This window comes from Poecilia mexicana, unplaced genomic scaffold, assembly GCF_051168715.1.
Source record: "Poecilia mexicana isolate PSO_F unplaced genomic scaffold, ASM5116871v1 scaffold_14, whole genome shotgun sequence".
Classification (NCBI taxonomy): domain Eukaryota; kingdom Metazoa; phylum Chordata; class Actinopteri; order Cyprinodontiformes; family Poeciliidae; genus Poecilia; species Poecilia mexicana.
In genome coordinates this window covers 10,535,093-10,557,850 of record NW_028263383.1, presented here as the reverse complement: position 1 = coordinate 10,557,850, position 22,758 = coordinate 10,535,093, and the positions used below count along the sequence as shown (strand labels likewise).

Here is a 22,758-nt window from a genome sequence, read left to right as displayed (position 1 = left end):
AGGAGGAGAGGAGGGGAAGGGGTGTGGCAAAAGAGCTGACATTGATTCAACATTGATTCAACATTGATCAGTCGTTGATCAGACATTAGCATTTCATTCATTAGATTTCAACCACAAAACAACATTGATTCAATGACACAGTTTCAACATTGGTTACTTGGCTGGAGGTGGATGGTTGTTTGATGGTTGATCAACCGTCAGTTGTTGACCTCAACCAAAAATCAACCCTTCTGACTATAATTCAATGTTGATTTACCGTTGTGTGCAATCTGGGCAGTTTGTTGCATCCCTCATCACCTCCTCATCTCCCCCTACTCCCTCCCAAGCCTCCCCCACCCAGCCGCTCCTCCCAACCTTCTCCTTTTTACCCTCTCTCATCCCTTCTTCCCTCCCCCTCCTTGAGCTCTGGGTCAGAACACTTTATTACTAGGTGGGGGTTAATCATGTTTCAAATTAAGCACTACATGTTGAGAACATGTTGAGGTTGTGATTCCTTTCTGTACATTTTCTTACTTGTCTGTAAATATTATTACTGACTGTGCATAATGTGTTGACACAAAAACATCTACAAGTCTGTACTAGGAGTTGTACAGTCCACCTCCCCAATTTTACACTTGTGGTTTGTCCCAACCAAAAAGCCACTTTGCTGCTGGCTTGTTTGCTACCGGCTTCTGAATTGAATTCTCCGCTGAGCACTTTTATGGTAAGTTTTTCAATATTACTTTGATCTTAAATGTGTTTATTGAAAAATAAGGGCATTGTTTTGTGCCCATAGTAATCCTGGTTATTTTGGGGCAAAACGGATATTTTTAATAATTGAGGTCATGTCTCCTTTTGTATTATTTTCATCTTACCCACCACTCCAGGCCTAAGTATGAAATCCTGCGAGATTTTGTGGGATTTGAGTTTTTAAAATAGGGCGGGGCCTATTGTTTGGTCTGGGAGAACATGTGGTGGACAAGGAAGTGTAAGGCTGGCTGGTCCAGGTGGGCTTTAAATTGTTGTGATAGTAATCACTTGTTTTTAACTTTTTATTATGATATGCTTAGGGTCGTGCTTAAATGAGCCTCTGTATCAGAACAGCTGAGTTGGATGATTACATGACCTTCTGCAGCCATCAAGAAGTGCAGAAGGTTGTTAATCATCCACAGATTCAATCCAGGTGAGGCAGAAGGGAAACACTTAACATGTAAGGCAGGTGAAACACTGAACTAAACCTGCTAATGACTGATTCAGTCTGTTGATCCTTGGATTGGTAACTGGTTAAATTGAACTGGACTATTGTTACTTGTGTGGGATCTTTATTAGCATATAGACACTTTTTAAGGAATTTAATCAACTTATTTGGAAATATTTGTAGTTGATGGAAGATTGAACCAGCTGTTTGATGGAAGTTTATTCTGTATAAATTATAGTTTTTCCAACTACACTATAAATCACCTTTTGTTCTATTTATTTGTCTCTGGTGTGTTAAATAAACCTGATCCTCCCTGAGTTTTATCCTTAGGTTTTCTGACAAACAGCCCTTTATTTTAAATATTGATTTAATATCAATATCATAAATCCTACACTATACTGCAGCTTGATGGGTAAATGCAGTTGTATATGTAAACATTAAGATAAATATTAATGAAAGATTAAGATATTAATTTAACAGTGAGTGTACATGGGGAACTATATGGTTTGTATTTGTTCTCAGACCTGTAACCAGTACACTGTTTAATCTTTCATTGTGTTTCAGAACTTTTCAAATGTTTATCATATTTCTAACCGGCACCTTCCTCACTTTTATTTTTTTCAGCTGTTGCTCTGCAGTTTGACCGAAAGCTGACTCTTGAGGACTGCAGCAAAACTGTCAAGAAGTGGCTTCATTATGCGCCAGAATGAGAGGAAGACATCCCAAGGAATCACAGTGACGCCAACCAGAGTCAAACTGGGGTTACCACAACTTGTACTGTTTCCCTACTTCATACAGTACAAAGCTTAACTTCATGGACTCTGTTCTTCTGTGGACAACAGACTGTTGTTTTGACAGTCAAAAAGGAATCAAATATGTTTAAAGATCTGTCCCTCTTTTCTTAAATAAAATGTTAAATCAAACCCATGTTGTCATTTTTAAACTTTTGTACACAGTTTACCCATCATCTGCCAATAATATAGTGTTTAACACCAGTGAAGAAACTTTTAGTGGCATGTTATGATGTAGACCTATCAGACCTAAAATGTACATAAATCCTTAGCTTTCATTCAATATAAAAACAACCCAAATCTGCATGTAGATCCACAGTCAAATGAATGTTGAATCAACATTGATTCAATGTAGAATCAACACAAATCTGCATGCAGATCCACGTTCAGATGATGGTTGAATGAACGTTGATTCCTAACTGATTCAATGTAGAATCAACACAAAATATACATGCAGATCCACGTTCAGATGAAGGTTGAATCACCATTGATTCCTAACTGATTCAATGTAGAATCAACACAGATATGCATGCAGATCCACGTTCAGATGGTGGTTGAACGTTGATTCCTAACTGATTCAATGTAGAATCAACACAGATATGCATGCAGATCCATGTTCAGATGAAGGTTGAATCACCATTGATTCCTAACTGATTCAATGTAGAATCAACACAGATATGCATGCAGATCCACGTTCAGATGATGGTTGAATCAACATTGATTCAATGTAGAATCAACACAAATATGCATGCAGATCCACGTTCAGATGAAGGTTGAATCAACATTGATTCCTAACTGATTCAATGTAGAATCAACACAAATATGCATGCAGATCCACAGTCAAATGAGTGTTCAATCAACATTGATTCAATGTAGAATCAACACAAATCTGCATGCAGATCCACGTTCAGATAATGGTTGAATCAACGTGGATTCCTAACTGATTCAATGTAATATCAACACAAATAGGCATGTAAGTTGACATACAGATGATGGTTGAATCAACATTGATATAATGTCAGTAATGGTTGAAACCCTAACGTTGATTCAACATACAAGTCACCGACCACTTTCGATGTTGTTTCAATGTCAGCGTTCAACGTTGATTCAATGTTTCTGGCTGACATTGATTCAATGTTGTTTCAATGATTCTGTGCTATCTGGGACGGTAGTAGTGCAGCTTTTTTTAAATAATTTTATAAACAAACAGTCAAAACACATAAGAAGACAGTTTGATTTGCAATAAAATGGCAGCAGGGCGAACAGATGCTGGGCAGGACGATGCTGTGGACTCTGGAAAGACATGCCATGCATCGCCCCGCTGCCGCAGTAGAATTGATTTAGTGCAGTGCGCCACAGCAAAGGGAAATAAGGCAGGCACATTTTTTTCTCGCTTTCTGTGTCGGCTACGCTACGCATGCAACAAGATTAAAAACAGGTTTATATAAACTAATGAGTCAAACACAATCTGGCTTTCCATCCATATCAACAGCCACCTCAGCCTTGACCTTATTGATTATATTAACTTAATAAAATATGATGGCTTTATGTACATTTCGAATTTTTGTATAACTTTTGTTCAGGTTTACTTTAAAAGTGTTCTATTATTGTTACAGGTCCATTTTCTAAGTTACAAGAAAGTAAGATAGTGGTGCGCAGATATCAAAATGTGGGCCTTTGTTGATTTGATATTTATACTGTTACCAATATTTTACATTATCAAATTTTTATTTGATTACTCGATTAGTCGTCAGAATAACTGGTAGATTACTTGATTGCTAAAATGATGTTTACAACAGCCGTGAAGGGGACAATGTAATCAACATGAATACATCATGTAAGTGTACCAGATATAGCCAAAGAGGTTGTCATCTGTAGTCCCCCAGCAGGCTGATGGAAGAGATAAAAAAAACATTCATAATAACAGTCATGACAAATTTCAATGTGTAACCAATAGTGAGAAAAAAATAAGTACAAGCAGTCAATTTTGAAGGTAATTATCCAAATTATTCCTGTTCATTTTTAACTCTTTAGCTTTACCATTGCCTGCTTCTTGTTCTGCAGGCCTGGTTCTGCAGACTGGATGACCAGGCCCGGTTCTGGGTCCGGCAGTGCAACAGGCATCCTGCTGCAGGCTGGGTCCAACCCAAACAGAGCAGCTTCATTCAGAAGGTGAGCAATTCTGCTGCTGCTCTGTTTGCTCAGCATGCTAACATTTCAGAGATCCAGCTGGCTGGATCTTTTCATCACTGTCCTCTGCAGACGTAACTTTTCTTCTTCTTCTTCTTCTTCCTCTTCTTCCCCTCAGATGGTGGCAGAGATGTGTGTGCTTATGTGTGTGTGCCACTTTTTAATGAGCATTTTCTAGACAGGTTGATGTGATGAGGACTGGTGCTTTCCTTTCCTCAGAGATGGGAAATGATGGTGGCAACCAAAAATTTCTAATTAGAAAATAAACAAACCAGTAACTCGCATGTCTCTTTTAGTTTATCACCTTTAAGATAAAAAGCCAAACTTTTCTGAATTTGTTTTGTATTTCAGGTGGGTTTTTTGCTCCATTGATAGGTTTGTATGCTGTGCACCTCCTCCTGCACCTACACAACAGTCACTTTCTCTGATGCATATCCCCACCAGACATTCTCCAATGAGAAGAGACATCGCCACTGGGTTTTTGATCGTTTTTAGATTCCAGCAGCAGGGCTTTTACGTGCTGTTCCATCTGTACTGCAGGGGAGGATATTCGGACAGTGTTTTCATAGAAGAATTGAAAACTCTTTTCAACATTTTAGTGATTTATTGTTCTCAACCTGGAGGGCAAACCTCCTCCGGGTGGAAATGATGACTTTTTCAGGTCACAGTAAGATTAAAGGGATAATGATGGGACAAAACCAACAATAAAACTATTTTCTTTCTCTCTGCTGGCAATTATAAAACCTGTATCAAAATAATCTTTCTCAATCATGTCTCATAACATAGTAGGAATGAATGTTGGTATTTCTGATCCTCATTGTCGTATCTGTATTTCACTTGTTTTTTTCTTTTTCTGTGTTGTACGTGGGGAGTGCGTTCTTGGCTGGAGCAAATAGGCAGAGATAGTGGAGACTCCAGCCAATGACAGTTTAGAATGTGGCTAAAAAATGAAGCAGTTAATTAAATCTGTCTCAGAAATACTCAGAAAGTTTTTGGCAGGAATCTCAGATGAAATCTTCTGAGCCATAATCTCTGCAAAGAATTGTGGATGTTTGTGTGTTTTAGACAATAGCTCCTGTGAAGCAATCAGTAATTATGTTTAACTGCTCTGAATTAGTTTTGTTGTTGTTGTTTCAGAGACAGGCAGCAGTTAGCCACTGCAGCGTTTGATGCCAAATGGGAACTCTGAGATTCTTTAAAGGGAACTAGAAGTGACTAGAATATACATTTTCTTTTTAAAAATGTCCAGTTTCCTAAGTAGTTTTGGTTTAAATTTACCATAACAATCAAAATGAATTCAAACTTCCTAGAATGTTTGCAGCATGAAGACAACCCTGGTCCTCCCAAAAGGAATAAGTTCCTCTTTGAAAACTGTACTTAAATACAGCCTATGAGAGTCCAAGTTGTAAAATATTTCTTAGCTGAATAAATAAAATAACACGTACAAGTCTGCCGCCGCTTTTGTCACTCCAGTCTTCAACGCAAAAAGAGCTCTTGCACTGTGTAGCATGAGATTAAGTAATTTAAAGACATGCATCAACTATCCAGTAGGGGGCTCAGTTTTTTGTTTTTTTCAGGCAGCGTTTCTCCTTATTCCAGTTTAACAAAAGTTAGCCACTCCATGGTGTGTCATCATTTTATTTAACTTTTGTTCAATTCTGAATGGTTTTAATAAAAGTTCGTAATAGTTCTCAAGCTCTTTTGCATGTACTTTTCTTCTGATGTCAGTCCAGATTCCAGGTTCAGTTGTATTTACCTCCTTTAAGTCAACAATTTGTTCTCTGTTGTATAAAATACATTCAAGTTTGTGGTTGTAATGTCGTAAAATGTGACAAACTAGTCTCACAAATAACTCTAGCTGTCATTTTTATTTTGATACACTTCTCATCTATATTAAGGTTTTGCCTGCAAATTCATACCGATGAAATGAAGATATAACTCTGATGAGCAAGTCGATACATTTTAGCCAACACTAGAAGTAAAAAGGATGATTTACTTTTTAGAATAAATACCTTCACAAAATATAATTTGTACTGTCAGAGGCAAATTGGTGATCTGACCCATTGATCAGTGCAACTCAGGAAGTTTCTACTCACTTAGCCGAAACTTCTGCAATCCCACCTCAAAAAGAGCAGCGTCTTAGATTCCCAGACTTCCAAAGGACTGCAGTTCGCTTCTTATATAACATAATTAGAGAAAAGCAAGCTGACGAGAAACAGTTGGAGGAGTTGGGTGTGCAGTTTGAAAAATCAGCAGCTGCATCTCCTCCTTCACCCAGGTTAAATTAGATCAGAAGACACTTTGATATTTCAGCGTGGTAACAGAGCTGCTCTCCGAAAGGGGAGCTTGCAAAATAAAGCAAGCATGCTGGATTTTATATGTTGTGTTCATTTTGATCGCAGTTGCATTGTCCTGTGTGGATTATAAAACTGCTAATTGTTCCCACAAATGCATAATTTCCCCTTTCAATCTGAGCCTTGCAGGTACTCCTGGTATAATATGTACAGCAGTGGAAGATTAGCTGTGCAGTAATGATTATTATACAGTGGGTGGTTCCAGCAAAGCAATCTTATAGCATAAATTTTAATTTGTTTAATGCCTGAAGTAAACCCACACTCAGTACCGATTAGTCTTAAATACAATTCTCCACCAGAGGTGCTATACAAGAGAAAAGTGATTTAAATGGAAATTTGCTTATTCCAGTTTATGCATGAGACTGATGATTAGAATTTAATTTCAAAGTTAACAGGTATTTTAAAAAAAAGGCTCCACCGGGGGCTTAGACAATCAGAAAGGGAACTGAGAACAAATCCATTTCCACTTGAGCTGTGAAAAAAGAAGAGACTGTGACATTGGATATATGTGATTAGATTAATAAACTGTTTCGACACAGTAAATTATCGATTCTGCTTTCAAATTGAGCGGCACACATGCTCAGGAAGGGAGAGGATAAAAATGCAAGTCTGATTACTGAGTCAAATAGCAGGAGAAAGACGGCAAACACAAAACTAAACAGTAATAAAATGAAAAGGTTTTCACAGCATCAGGATGGCTCTAATATGAGCTTGAAAGGCGGAAGACGACACAAGAATCAGGTTGGAACTCTAACTCTGACAATAAAAGTTATTGAGTTTCCAGAAATTTTTCAGCGACTGCTGCTCTGCTCCCAGGATAATTTCATTATATAATATTTTCCTGCCTTTGTACTTAGAGGCTTTGCTCACTGAAAAATGACTCTGCTCCTATGAGATCATACTGCCCCCTATTGATCTAGGATGGGAACAGCAAAACACTTTGTGGTCTCTAAATTCCTATGGTGGGATATATAATTGGCCTACGGTGGGATATATTTCATCAATCTCTACATGTGTAAAAAATATATCAAACTCCCATAAAGATAAATTGCAAAGTTATACAAATCAATGGAAAGTCATGCACAGACTCACAGATGCTGTCAATCACAGCATTTTAAAAACTGGATTCAAACAGTGAAACAGTGACTAGTTTCACTGTGGGAGAAACTAGTCATTAATCACAAAAGCTGTTGCATTATTATATGACAGAAATGACAAATATGGAATTTTTGAACTTTTTCCACATTTTTTAAAAATATTTTGCAGAGATTACATGTGATAAACTAATATAACAGAGTATATTAATGTAGAATTAAAAACATGCACAATACATTATTTTTAAATAAAAAATAAAGAGTGTGGTGTAGCTTTAATGTGATTCACCTAAATAAAATCCACTGACAATTTTTTTTCAGAAGTCAACCAGAAAGAGTCCACCTGTGTATATTTCTATATTACAGTACAAGTCCAGCTATTCAGTGAAAACCTCAGAGGATTGTTGGAGAACATTATAGAACATCAAAGGCTTTAAACTTCTCACAGAGAGCTGTTCATTTAATCATATAAAATAGAAAAGCATATGGCACAATGGCCCCCGTCTCAAGTTAGCAAAAGACTTGAGACTTGATTCAATGTTCAGTAAACTTGAGCCAACATGGCTTACATTGTTTTTTAAATGGCAAGGTCAAAGTTAAAATGAAAATATAGTTGATAATTTGCAGTAAGACTCCTTTAGTTATTTTGGTCAAAAATATAAAAATAAATATATAAAAGCACACCACACTTTTAAGATTTTTAGTTGCTGATAAATATAGATATTTCTCTTTCCACATCACAATTATGCACTAATTTGTGTTGGGAGTGTTAACATTTGGAGTTGCAAAGTGATAAAATGTGCAAAAGCTTAAAAGGTTTTCACAAAGCACTCTGTAGTCACCTTCAGAAGAGGTTTATAAATACCACATCCTATGAGATTTGGTTTTAATTTAAAGCCTCTGCTTGGGGTTTAATAAGACACGGACTTATGTAACCTCCCACTGTCACATCTCTATCCAGACATTTTGTCTCTGCAAAATATAGTCACCTCTAAATTAAAACACACTGTGACGTTGATTGAGTTGGCCTTGTTCCTGTTATCTTGATGTTTTTCACCTTCAGTGTGCAAACGATGAGAAAAGAACATCATGTTTTTGAGCTATTCACGCCGGCTTAGCAATGATGGTCAAGCTCGGGGCACTTCCTTGTTCCCACCTCTTCTTCAGCATTTTCTTTCATCTCCAATAATGTGAAGTCTCTCCCTCTGGAAATGATGCACTGGTGCTTTTCAAGGCAGGCAAGGGTGAAATCTGTCATCTGTGGGGCTCAAAATAGGAAAAGCTTGCCTTGGGAGGAGGGGGAAAAAAGACAAAAAGAAACATGTATTTTTAAAATAACTAAATAATGGATGTTCAGTCCACCCTTTCAGCTATTTTAAATCAAGGAGGCAATAAAAATGATGAAGAAAATCTGCTGAAGTTAATGAAGCCTTAGATGTGTTTATTTGCATGAGCTGGCCTTTGTCTCCCTCCAGTGGCCGGCAGCAGATGCATCGAGATTTTCGTGTTCATTTAAATGTAAGCTGGGCAGGAAATGGACCAATCAGCCTGGATAGTGATTCCAGCAGCATTTTGATGGCCAGTTTTCCAGTCACTCCTCTCTTATATGCATTATAGGAGGTCGATGGATAAGTGCAACAATTACAGGAAGCATCTGCTGATCTGTTTATGTTTCCTTACTTTGCATAGGCAGTAAATGCTTCTAGTTGGGCAGGAATAATGACATTTTTAAACATGCCTTACTGCAGTGTCATCATTTGCAAATAGGAACATTATGTCAGATTTAAATAGACTTACTTAGTTTGATTGAATTCATAATGCATATGTCTTTAGAATTTCCGTGTTAAATTATGTTATGTTAAGCAGGAATTGGTGGCATTGGTAAGACAATTGAATGCATTTGAATAAAGGTTTTATATGATTAAATTATAACAACATTTTGGAACAAGCAAGTTTTTAAATCTTGTAACATGAACGTCCTCAGAGCGTTAGCTACGACCCGATAAGAAAGATAAGGGATAAAACACGCGATGCTTTCTGAATCATTTTTACTCAAAGTGGGAGTAAAAAGCCAGAGTTGGCTGGAATCAATCCAGCGTTTTTTCTGGGTAACAAGCCAATTCCAGGACATCCTCGTTATTATGCTTGATAGGACAAAGATTGAGCAATTTAACAAAAGTTTTAGAGAAATGATTAGAGTGATCAAAATGAGGTTTTCAAATGTATGAATAAACAAGTATGCAAGTTTGTTTCAATACATTGTGAATTTTCTCTAACTGGGTCAAATGTTTACTGACAGCCTAATATGTGAATAACTCTGAGGACACAGGAACAGCTTTCTGCCAAGTCTATTGCTGGATACTTGACCACATTTCTTATTAAAAATGGTTGGTTTTCTGGAATGGAACTGGTATTTAAGTGCAGTCTATACATTTTTTAAATGTGGTTGTAACTAGGGCCCTTTCAGAAACTTAATGTATCTTGTTTTATCTATTGTAAAATCTATAATGTTTTCATGTGTGACTGGGATCGAAGTCTTTCAGGAACATTCATTTACGCATTACTGTGTTACAAAGTTAAAATATTTAGATGTAATCCTCCATCTTCATTATTCTACCCATTCTGTGTAAAGCACCTGGACCTCTAGGAATGAAAAACACCTCAGCATGACGCCATCAGCACCATGCTTAGTGTCTTTAGGTTGAAAAACCATCTTGACTCCTCCAAACATTCTTTTTGTGGGCAAATTGCTCAGTCTTTGTCTCCAGAAGATCCAACTAATTCAAAACTGACTTAATTTGGTTTTTCTGTAACTTCCAGTTTACTATCAGCTTGAGTCATTGTAGTTCTTGTGTTGTTCTTGAACATCCTACCTAAGCTCCTTTCATCGAACAACATGAAGATACATGGGTGCTCAGGGGACTCTCCAAAACTCACATTAGAAATGATTGTGGAATGGATAAATCACACTAACTAAGGTTCTGGAAAGCTCTTTTTGAAGAATTAACAGGAGTTTGAATCTTTTAAAATGTATATTGAAGAATATCAAGAATAAACTCCAACTTGTGCACTGAATTGTTTAAAAAAAATTATTAAAGTTGTAGGTTCTTTAAACATCACACTACAAAAAAGAGCAGTTCATATTAATAATTAAAATCCTAAATATAAATTACTTTCACTCCCATAATGACTTAAAATGTAGATTACATTGACCATGGTCTTGTCAAATGTAATTACAGAACATGTATTTACAGCAGATACCAATGGAGCCTAATTCCATCTAAACACCGAGTCCCTAAAATATGTAAAAGTTCACAAGGGGCCTCAAAAGATAAAAAGGGAAAGAAAATCCATTTCAGTTTGGCCCAACAGGCAGTTATCAAAGTCAGAGATTAGATGTGACTTTGGGAACATAATGTGCTCGGCCAAGTGCACAAAGCTCTCCTGACAGGACAAAGTTGGTTAAGGGCTGACATTAATTTACGATGTGATGGAGAGCGGACACATGAAGAGACTGAAGGAGCCAGGGGAACCGCAGATGCTCTGTATGCTCCTGTTAAACTGATCGGAGCAGACTGATCCTCCAACCTTCACTGAGAAAAGCTTAACATGTAGATTCTCTCTCAGAGCTTCACACCGAGACAGCAGAGGGACCCTGAGGCTATGCGAGTGTTCTCATCTCAGACTCCGCTGCCTCGCGGATATTCCGACCTCACTGCACACAAGACACGGGTCTTGTGGGAAAATTGATATTTTGATAATGAGTTAGACATGTTACCACATTTTGTCATTGATTTCTGATATTTCAAACAAAGTGTGAATAGAGTGCTAACTAAAGAATATATTAAGTTTGGATTTTTGTCCTTTTGCAATTTTATTTTAGCTGATAAGTTTTACTCATTTTTTTTATTCACGTTTCCAATAAATTAGTGTTAAACTCAACTCTCTTATGTAGGATATAAATAAAAATAATTATTTGGAATTGGACACAATTTCATCCAAATCCAAGATATTGAGAGTCAAAATGAGAACATGACTTTTTTTTCTGAAATCTGTAGAGAATATAATCACAATACAAAATTTAAAAATGACAGTAAAGATGAGCTTTACCACCCTGTCCTTTAATGCCAACAGTTTCCCTTTCAGTTCATTTTCACACAGTGCAGAAAAGTACTGACATTTTTAATTACCAGAACCAGTGAGAAAACCTAATATACAACATTGTATGGGTCAGAGGTGATGCAGAAAATTGAAAAATAGAGAGAATATGCACAAGGAAGGAGAAACTCTCACAATATGTTTATACAACCTTTTGAGCCTAAATGGTGTACACAAACCTGTCCTATCCCAGTGACTCAGAGCGTAAAGAACAAACAAGTTTTCTTTTAGTCAAACACAACTTGACCTCATGCGGAAACATAATCAGTGTGTTCCCACTGCTTTTTGCACTCTGTCAACACGCAGATCTGCTGCTGCCTGCTGCGACCGTCGTTTCTTATCAGCATTCCCACCATGACCTCCGCTCACACACAATGTGTTGCAGCTCTTTTTTTTTAAAGTGAATTTCAGCTGAGAGTGGAAGCAAATACTTTCTCACGTTAGGTGATATATTTTAACACTATAATTGGAATCTGATCCTTTTCTGAATATTTATCTCTGATGATGCTTGCAGGCACACAGTGAGGAAATGAACATGCTAATGTCTTCCTCTATCACACTGAGTTCAGTTTGAATAGCTTGAATTCATCAGATATTAGTCAAACTTTGACACTTTAAGACTGTTGCTCAGTTTGGGTAAAAACTGTCTGTGGCTGTCTGTCTTTAACATTAATGTGGAAGAATTTTGGCTCACTCCACTTTACAGAGTTATTTTAATTCTACCACACTGGAACGTATTGAAACATGAACAGCTTGCGTACGGTCATGACATCTTTAACTAGGTCACTCAAAAACATAATTTTGCTTTTGTTTATGCAGCCATTCAGCGGTGAACTTGCTAGAATGCTTTGGATCCCTGTCCTGCTACATAACCCAACAAAACATCTGCAAATAGTCCTATCTGTCTGCAAATAATGATTGGAAACACTTAAGTGTAATAAAAAAAGAAAAAGTCAATACTTTCAATTGCAAATTAGCTTTTCAATGACATTCTAATTATTGAGATTGATCTATATTAACATAAATCTGAGTTACAGCAATTATGGACAAGTCTTTCACTCCATCCAAAGGGCTGGAATCAACCTAAATTACACAATCTCAGTTGTACATTATGAGCGCTAATAACAGCCAATGTCCAAAGCCATTCACAGGACTAGGGCTGTTGTAAACGAATATTTTAGTAATCGAGTAATCTATCGATTATTCTTACGATTAATCGAGTAATCGGATAAAAAAAAATTCTAAAATGAAATATTGGTAAATCTGGCATAATACCGGTGTTACTATCAGATATCAATATCAGTCCAATTTTTCATATTTGAGCATCCCTAACAGTTGCTTTTTTGTAGTTTAGAAAACTAACCTGTAACAATAATAGCTCACTTTCTAAGTTAACCAGAAGAAAAGTTATAGAAAAATCTGAAATTATATTGAATTTAATAACAAAGAGGCAGGCTCACAAATATGCTTATAAAAAATGTCTACAATCCAGCTTTTAGTTTATGTATTATTCATCTTCAGTGAGTTTAATAGATTAATTAAACTCACCTTGCCACCTAACCTGTCACGCTTTGGGTTTGAAAATACGGGAAATGCCGCCTGGAGTGGGAGGAGAGGGCGAATGAACGAACATGGGGTGGAGGGGAGGAAATAGACCAGCGGACTGACGAACCGTTAGACCGGGGGACGAACACGGGGGGAAGCAATACGGGATATTTACGACACCTTCACTGGTCACACTCAGAAACTCATCTACCAGCCATGTACGATGCGCTCCGCCACCCGTTTCTTCAGACCGGGATATGAAATTTATTGTGCGGTTCGTCGGTAAAGCTACATTTACACGGTAAGCATCAGCTACTCAGCCGCCCGCCCTGTTCAGGCTATCCGCTCACCTCAGCGCTCTTCCCGCCGTTAGCTTTCAACCAGCAGCCCCGGAGGAGAAATGCTGCCGTACTCCAGGCATTCCCCCAGTCATTTTAAGGATGCTTATTGGTTCCCCAAAAACGATAAAAAGTCGGGCATTATCATCAATCAATAAAATCCCCACGGGCCAATCTTGAAGATTGGACTTTATGCCGCTGAGACTTAGCTTTTGTCAACAACTCAGAGGCGGAAGTGAGAGCTCCACGCAACGCAAATGAAGTCCCGGCCGGAACACGGTGCGCTAACTAATAAAACATAAATTAACGAAGCTTCGAGGCAGGTAAATTTTCCTCGAGGAATTTTAGTAATCGAGGTACTCGAATCATTCGAGGAATCGTTTCAGCCCTACACAGGACTAAAATGGAACTGAAAAACAAAACGTAGTGATTTACTATTTAGCTTTAAATTACTTGCTCAATTGAGATTGCCGCTGCAACCTATTATTGCCTACATGGCTAAGAAATTATACAGCACCAGGGAAAGAGAAAGTTAGGCCACATTGAAGGTTTCACTGTGTACAGACAAGCTCTGAGGTCTACTATTCTGCTTAAAATAGGAATACATTTGCTCATAAAAATGTTCATTTATTCTAAACATGAATGATGCAGGCATCCATAAACATTTTGTGCCAAAGGGCATATTCATCGTCATCTACTGTGGCAGCTTCCATTGCAAAGCTAAAGAGACAAAACACTAAGAAAGTTTGTTGATGGCTGAATAAGAAAGGGTTTAAAATTGTATTTTCCAGCATTAATCAAGCATCCATTTGTAGTCGTGGTGTTTTCAAAGTCTAATCAACCATCTGTCGTCTCTTTTCTTAGAGCTGGTGCTAAATTGAATGAAGCCAGAGAGATAAGAGCAGCAGGGATGTGATTGAGGTTTAGGATAAGAGCAGGTTTATTACTGACAACAGAACCGATCCAATCTAGCAGCAATCTTTTCTTCTGTTTGTTTGATGTGTTGCGCCAGAAAACTCAGAAAATCTGTTGATGAAAGAAGCTTCATGACAAACAAGCCTAATGCAACAATTTGGCTCCAATGCGATTTGTCATTCAATTACAGGCGTAGACACAACCCTACTTACCCTAACCCTTTAAACTTTTACTTTGTTATACCTGATAATTTCAATGTGTTTTATTTTTGTTTTTATGAACAAGTTTAAGACAAAGTAATTTAGAAATTTAAAGTAAAAAAGAAAGATTTCAAACATTTCTCACCATAAAGAAAACCATTTGTATTCAGTTCTCTTTACTCAAATACCACTACGTAAAACCAAGTACATCCAACTGCCTTGAGAAGTCGCTAAACTGGCAAACAGTTTATAGCTTATAACAGTGTATAGCCAATGAATGCTCTCCATCTAATCTGACTCAACTTGAAAAACGTAGCAAAAAATGGGCAACAATCTTTGTCTCTAGATGTGCAAGGCTGGTAGAGACATACTTCTAAATAATCACATTAAATGTATTGATTGGAAGGAACTCATTAAAAATATAAACCTGTTCAATGCATTAGGTGCAAAATAATCTTTAGGTACAAAATGAAAATAAGAAGGAATTAAATAGGAATGGGTGACTAAGAAACAGGGATATGAATTAGCAAAGTGGGAAACAGGAGAGAATTATGACCCTGAAAGAGTTCCAGAAGAAAGAATATCTCATCAATATTTTCATTTATAATTTTTACTTTAATTTTGAATTTTTACAACTTTGTATTTTTATGTCTTTATGATGTAAAGCACTTTGAACTGCCTTGCTGCTGAATTGTGTTAAACAAATAGACTTGATTGATTAATTGATTGAAACAACCCAAAGGTGATCATTCTGTAACAGAGTAGCTACAAACAGGACAGCTGACAAGTTTCAGTGGAGTGCACATTCCAGCAAATTCACCATAAGGTCAGATGTTGCAACGTTTGGAGACATTGCAATCAGCTCAAAACTACATGCCTATCACAAGGAAACACAGTAGATCAGCAAAACAAAGCATGGTGGAGGTAGGCTGATGATTTGGGCTTGTTTAGCAGTTAGTTTTGATTGACCATGAACTTTTTTGTGTTCCAAAATATAATCTAGACAAAAGAAAGCTTGTGCAAACTGGGTCATCAGCAGGATCATGATCCAAAGCACAGCAGCAAATCTACAGCATGAAGTAATGACTGAGTTCTAGTTACCAAGGAATCTTGTTTATTCTTCATGGTGCATACATATAGATAAATTTAGGTTTTTGACTGCATCATGAATAAAATATGAAAAAGTTTAAGGAGTATTATTATCATTTTATTAGCGCTGTATGTTTTCACTATTTGGCTTTGTTACAGGTCAGGACTGATTTAACAGTGATGACACAATCTGAAACACAAATAAAAGGAAGTCAGCAATTACGACAGTAGCGCTGCCGTTAGCAGATTGTTTGTTTTTATTATTCGTTAACATACAAACATTTTACAGTGTACAGTAATGTTTTACATCACCACTGTCTTATAAACTTGGTCTACTTCCATCACAGGCAACAATGAACCTCACACGTCATCATCACCCTCACACCTTCATCCCCCACGCAGACAACCACGGTACGTGCACCAGACAGGACAAATCAACTGCCACAAAGCTTTACTGCATCAAGCACTAGAATGGACACTGATTTTAACTGAATATTATTCAAACAAAGCAAAATAGAACTCCTCCAACATGGAGACGTTAAGATATAACGGCCCTCGGAGCGAGCTGGCATAATGCCAACGTTACCCTCTTCTGATAAAACTGGCAACTATTGGCAAAACGGTGCACAGAAACCGTAACTCAGTGATATATTCTGGTCGACTAACATGTAAGAATCTTACAGGGTAGTTTTTGTGTTTGTTTGTTTTTTTTTTGTTTTGTTTACCGTATACTGACCTGAGGGACAAATAAACAGAAGTCAGCAATGACGACCGTAGCGCTGCCGTTAGCATTCAGATTGCGTTTCAGGCAAACCGGAAGTCCATCCCAAAACCAACCTGGAAGCAACGCCCCCTAAACAAAGGTTCCGCTTCACCACTACCGCTCCCGTCCCCACTTCAGGAAAGCACGATAAATGCAGGCAGATTAACATGCCAAGCTGCAAACAAAATGTAGTTTAATTTTTTTAGGAAATATAATTAATTTTACATTAACATATTTCAAAATTACATATATGAAAAAAAATACTGTGGTGGTATATTTTTAGGTGCATCACAGCAACATCTTTGTTTAATGAATAATGAGAAAGGAAACTATCAGCCATCTTCATACTCTTAAGATTAAATAATTTCAGAACTTCAAAAGAAACAGATTATGTGTTTTGCATGTTGTGATATGGTGACATTGTTGACTTCTTTGTTTCCATGGCTGTGAAAAGGTCATGCCAACCTAAACAATTGCAAATGATTAAGAACAAGTTTTTAGTGTTTGGGTTTTCTGACAGGAAGAACAGCCGCTGCGCGCAGCCTGCGTCACAACAGCGTTTATCCGTAAAACAGCATCTGAACAAACAGCTTCAAAAGAAGCACAGACTGCTGAGATCTTCCATTTCCAGACAAAGCTCGACCATTTTGTGCGTGAAGCCCCGCACGTCTGACCCACTAACACAGATCTGCTCACGAGACGTCATAAGGGGGTGGAGTCTGCAGCGTTCAAAACACAGCTTGTCCCCAATCCTTCCTGATCTTCGCTTCCTGCCTCTTTTGCGCTCTTTTTTATTTTCCCGTTCTTTATTTGTATCATCTGCTTTGTGAAACTTTATGGCGCTTTTATTCTTTGTTTTTCTTTTGTTATTATAAAGATATAATGCAGCTGCTCTCCGAGATAGATTTTGTTCCGAGATTATTTTCCCGAACAGATCCATCCCTCTGTTGTTGACTGCTGGTTTGTTGTCTTCGGTGAATATGGATTGATAAAAAAAAATACCGTATAAATGCAACCGCCGTCCAAGACACTGCCTGCTTCTGAAATCAAAGAGGTAAGACTGTCTGAGTGCAACTAAATAACAGGAAACTAAATGCTTTTGTTTGCAGGAGTAACTGTGCAGGAAGTTGCAGCAGCTGCACTTTATTATTCCGCCAGAATTCAGTCGCGTTGTGATGCATTTAGGTTAATTTTGTCCCTTAAATGTGGGTTTTAACGTTGTTGCATCGTTTCATATCAGCCTGCAGAGTCTGAAAATGGCGTTGTTTTTGAACAAAGTAAGCGCGCATATTATTTCCTGCTGCATACGTTGATGTTTTGAAGAGTTAACAATATATACACAATTTTTTACAATAATGGAACATATAAATACACAATGATTCTTCCAAAGAGTCAACTCTCAGTTCTTGCGTTTGCAAACTGCATTAAAATCAATGTTTACGTGGAAAGAAAGGTGCAGCTCAGACAATGGATGTAGTAATGCTTTTGGTGTTATAGAGATTTGCTGGAGGCCAAAAGTACATCAGTTCAATATATAATCAAGTGTTAAATCTTTATAATTTAAATAAAATCGGAAATTATTGTAGTAAATAAATGCATTCATCTATAAAATTATTAAACATTTTAATCAAATTGAATAATAGCTTAATTATACGGACAGCTAAAATAACAAATTCATTAAGTTAAATGAATATGAATGTTTCTATTTTTCACAAAGTGCAAAGCTCAACTGGTAATTTTACTATTTATTTAATACGCATATCTAAAAATGATGCTGCCTGTCGGACAGTTAGCTCTGCAGAGCCTCCTTATTTGATGGTAGCAGATTTATTAAATGATTTTTTTATTGCATAGAATTTTAGAATATAATTTAATGTAGTAATTCAAATCATTTAAGTATTTATTTAATAAATTATTAATGTTTATATGAAAACTAACACAATTTGAAAATGAATTTATTGCATTAATTACCGTTGCCATCAAAAATATGACTCTTTATTTTGCCATGGACAGGGTTGTGTTCACTGTAAGTAAATGTTTGTCAGGTGTGTGAGCGCTGGGTGCAGGCTGGCCTGTGCTGTGGAGGGGATGAAGAACCCGGTGGTTGCAGAGAGCCGCCGGCTGCTCGGCCTGCTGGAGGCTGCTCTGCTCAGAGAGGCTCGACTGTGGAAGGTCCCGCTCTTCAAAAACGGATGCATTCAGGTGAGCTAATAATTAGGACGGATTTGGGAAAGATCCCATTGTTTCTGGTTGAGACATGCAAGGAACTGAATTTTAGTTCCAGTCAGCAAGATCAGCCCAAGGATGTTGGGGGCCTTAAGGAGAATGTGACTTGGAGGCCGACGTCCTGTTAGGCCCACTGAACACCAGCCATCACTAGCAGTGTGTTGATACAGATTTAGTTCAGTCAGGAAGATGAATTTGTCAACAATCTCAGCTCAAAACACTAGTGGATTAAAAATTTAACTGGTAGCAATAAATTACAACATAATTATCAATCTGACATTTTTTTGTTGTACATGTACAGCATGGATTTATCAATTTTTAAAGTTTAAAACAATCAAAAATTGTAACAATATAGTATTTAAATAAGCAAACATGAAAACCAGAGGTGGACATGTACAATTTGTGAATAAATGATGAAGTTACAAGTAAAAGCCAGCAATTACTATTGTAAGAACTCATTGTTTGGGTGATTTGACTTTGTTTTCTTTCCATTTGCTTTTCAAGAGCATTCCCTCTACTTCTGCTATACCAAGGCTACACTTTTAGTTTTTTGTTGCCTTTTCTTTTTACTGCATGTGAAAGAATGCATGAGATCTGGCCATTGTCATGGCGACCAATCTTTCCCTTCCTGTCAGTTAATGATCAACACTTGTCCTTTCTTTATCTGGCAGGGTGCTGACATCTCCTTGTCCCAACACCAGCAAATGATTGTTTGGATTGGAGAAATGAACCGGCTGTTTCACTTCTGTCCAGAAACTTTTGCACTGGGAGTGTGTGTCCTTAACCGCCTGCTGTCCACTGTCAAGGTAAATGGCTGCAGCCTTGTGTACGGGGTCGTACATTTTGTTTTTGCCTAATTATTTTCACATTTGGCAGCAGCTACAGCCAGATGAACACTTTTCTTTTCCCCAAGGCTCAGAGAAAATATCTAAAATGCATCGCTTTTACCTCCTTGGTCCTGGCTGCCAAAATCAACGAGGAAGACGAGGTAGCCTCTTTCATAGAAACACAGAAACACTTCACACATTTTCAAAACAATATGTTTATTTGGCTTCTGTTGGTATCTGTTTGCAACAGGTTATTGGTTCTGTTAAAGACCTGGTGGTGCGGAGTGGATGCAACTTTTCGACAGCGGAGATTCTTCGCATGGAGCGGATCATTCTGGACAAGCTGCACTGGGATCTGTACACGGCGACACCGGTCGACTTCATTCACATCGTGAGTTTACAGAACAGCAGATTAATTAACAGTTCTTTTTTTCCCATTAGACCTCAGCTTCTCAGTTACTTGTTGTCTTACAGTGAAACACAAGCAGTACAAAAAGCAGACATTGCAAACCATCATGCTTCAAGATTCTCTGTTCCACATTTAAGGGTTGGTCCTGGGTTACATTGTGCATTTATTTAACTGGACTTCATGTGCCTGTGATTAGAATTACAAACTACATTTCTAGTTCTGATTGATATGCAAACTTCAAGTCAGAAAATCTGATGGGAGATTGTTAGATTTCCCATCTTCTGATGAATTATAACTTCAAGTAAAAACGGGTTTTAATTGTGTCAGTCGCAAAAGCAAACACTTGTTGGTATAAAAAACCAGCAAATCTGTTTTCTGACACAATAACAACTTCTTGCAGAAACGGTGTATTCTTTTAATACCAAATGGATGCAGCAAAACAATTTGTTCCAAATTTCAAGAGTGCATTTGCAAGCTACCAACAAAGCATGCATGCTGCGCATTGGGCCAAGGCACTTTTGACTTTTCTGCAGCCATATTGTGGAAACATAAACCCTGTTGCCACCAGATGGCAGGTTGGATGAGCCGATGTTGTCTGGGCTTTCAGACCTCAAGCAGCACAAACGCTGCAGTTTACAACATAGTGTGGTTTTACTGAGTTTACTTTTTTAGGTCTACAGCTTGGATCTGTACACCATCATCTAAAAATCATTGCCCAACGCAGAACCCACTGATTGAGTTACCAACATACAAACACACCTGGGCCTGCTGCTGTATTCATAAGGCTTTTAAGGTTAAACAGAATTAATCTGAAGATGGTTAACAGTGAGCACAACTTCTTACTTTGAGTTCAAGATAAAGGCAGAACCTTGCAAAAGTGTCCTTATTACTTGAACTGGTATGCAAACCACTATCTAACCCTGAACACCAGCCTCAACATACTGTCTAAACTGAAACATAGAGGTGGTAGCATCATGCTGGGTGTGGGCTGCTTTTTTTCTTCAGTGGGGGAAGGGAAACTGAATAATACAGGCCAGTTCTAGAAGAAAACCAGCTGGAGGCTTCAACAGACCTGAAACTGTGAATAAAACCTAAATTACGGCCAATTCAGTCCAACACTAAATCTATTTGATCATTTTTAGCTAGACACTAAACCGGCTGGTCTTTGACTGTTTAGCAAAGAAGAACAGGCAGAAATGTCAGATTTGCAAAGTTGGTAGATGCATAATATAGTTACAGCTGTAACTGCAACCCATAATTTTCCTTCATCTTCACTATTAGACTTTACATTGAAAGTAGTCATTTCCTCATATGCAGTCACATAGAATCCCAATAAAATACGTTGAAGTTCAAGTGATATGAATACTTCTGCAAGGCACCTTAAATTACCCAGAGAGTGAAACAGCTTTGAGCCCAATGCTGAATGCTTTATGAACACAGGCCAGTTAGTAACCACACTGTGCTACATTGAGATGACTCCTTTTGATAAAAAATCTTGATTACCATCTTCTGCAAAATCAACCTCGTCATTCCCAGTTAGTTTCAGTCTCATTCTCCAACAGGAAAAACCTACATTCCTTCAGCACTAACGCTGGATTTGTCTGCAAACTCTCATATTTTTCCATAAAGCCACAAACCGTAAAACCTTTCATCAAGAAGCGAAACCATCTCCCAAACTCCAAACCCCCTCCGTTACATTATCAGGATCTGAATTTGAGTTATTGTGGGTAATACAAAATCCAGGACTTCTAAAATAAAGAGCCATAACATAACAAAACTATAATAAAATAAAGATGTTTTTCTCTTTTACTTTAAATAAATATATTTTAAATAACTTTTACTTTAAATATTTCAAATCGATACTGTAAACATCTGCCCTGAAGAAATTACTTTGCATTCCCTTTTTAAATACTGAACAGTTATTTTCTGTTATCTACAAAACAGCGATTTGTCACAGACTCTCCACCATGACATGTTGATGGGGATAAATTTACAGAGATTCACAGATTCGCCATTAAAGTTGATGTGCATTTAAATAAAATCAGAGGTCCGTTCAGCTGAATGCTGGATGAATCTGGTAAAGCCAAATCTATCGAAAATGTTTATATTTAATCAGAAATGGAGGATTTTCAGATAGTTTTAGTTCAGCTTCATTTCATTTGGCACGATACTGAATTTACCTCCCAGTGCAATTCCACTTTCTCTTAAAAACATGGCTTATTTCTGCTAGAGACAAACTATAGCACAACATGAATGTATAAATAAAGGAAAGACAGGATATGAGAAACAAAAACTCTCTTGTAAACCAAATGAGTTCCAATCCTTTTGCTTGAAAGAAATGTTACCCAAGCTCTTTGTGACTCACTGAGCAAATGGAGAATTTTCTTTTTACACTATGATCCCAACAAGGTTAGGTTTTATACTGTCTGCACACAATCGCAAACACAGAGAAGCACTGCACAGACAACACAAAACAAACAGGATGGCCTTGAGACAGAATGGGAGGTTTCTGAAGGGGCGTGGTGAACAGTTTCCGGACTGAACCTCTACAAACAATTTGGGAGGACTACGAAATCCCCAACTGTAAACTGACAGGAGATTTAAGTTTAGGCTGACTGGATCAAAGGGTTTTTAAAGTGATAAACAAAATGAGGTGGCAAAAGGACTGAAAGTGGCATAATG

The 22,758-nt window shown here is 37.5% G+C and overlaps 1 protein-coding gene and 1 long non-coding RNA gene across 2 annotated transcripts; both read left to right on the top strand.

The window, feature by feature from the left end:
• Nucleotides 1-663: 663 nt before the first annotated feature.
• On the top strand, nucleotides 664-2,100 carry LOC148155473 (uncharacterized). The gene is made up of 2 exons (XR_015765337.1): nucleotides 664-1,162; nucleotides 1,802-2,100. It is a non-coding gene; the product is annotated as an uncharacterized LOC148155473 (long non-coding RNA).
• Nucleotides 2,101-17,311: 15,211 nt separating this feature from the next.
• Nucleotides 17,312-22,642, top strand: ccni2 (cyclin I family, member 2). Its single transcript, XM_014999207.2, has 5 exons — nucleotides 17,312-17,668; nucleotides 18,660-18,816; nucleotides 19,512-19,646; nucleotides 19,754-19,828; nucleotides 19,918-22,642. The coding sequence occupies exons 2-5, from the start codon at nucleotides 18,703-18,705 to the stop codon at nucleotides 20,245-20,247; spliced, it is 654 nt and encodes a 217-aa protein (XP_014854693.1). The 5' UTR covers nucleotides 17,312-17,668; nucleotides 18,660-18,702; the 3' UTR covers nucleotides 20,248-22,642.
• The last annotated feature ends 116 nt before the right edge of the window (nucleotides 22,643-22,758 follow it).

Coding starts and splice junctions, on each gene's coding strand:
- ccni2 (XM_014999207.2), top strand. CDS start 18,703: ATGAAGAACCCGGTGGTTGCAGAGAGCCGCCGGCTGCTCGGCCTGCTG. Junction 18,817..19,511: donor TCAAAAACGGATGCATTCAG/GTGAGCTAATAA, acceptor TTTATCTGGCAG/GGTGCTGACATCTCCTTGTC. Junction 19,829..19,917: donor AAATCAACGAGGAAGACGAG/GTAGCCTCTTTC, acceptor TGTTTGCAACAG/GTTATTGGTTCTGTTAAAGA.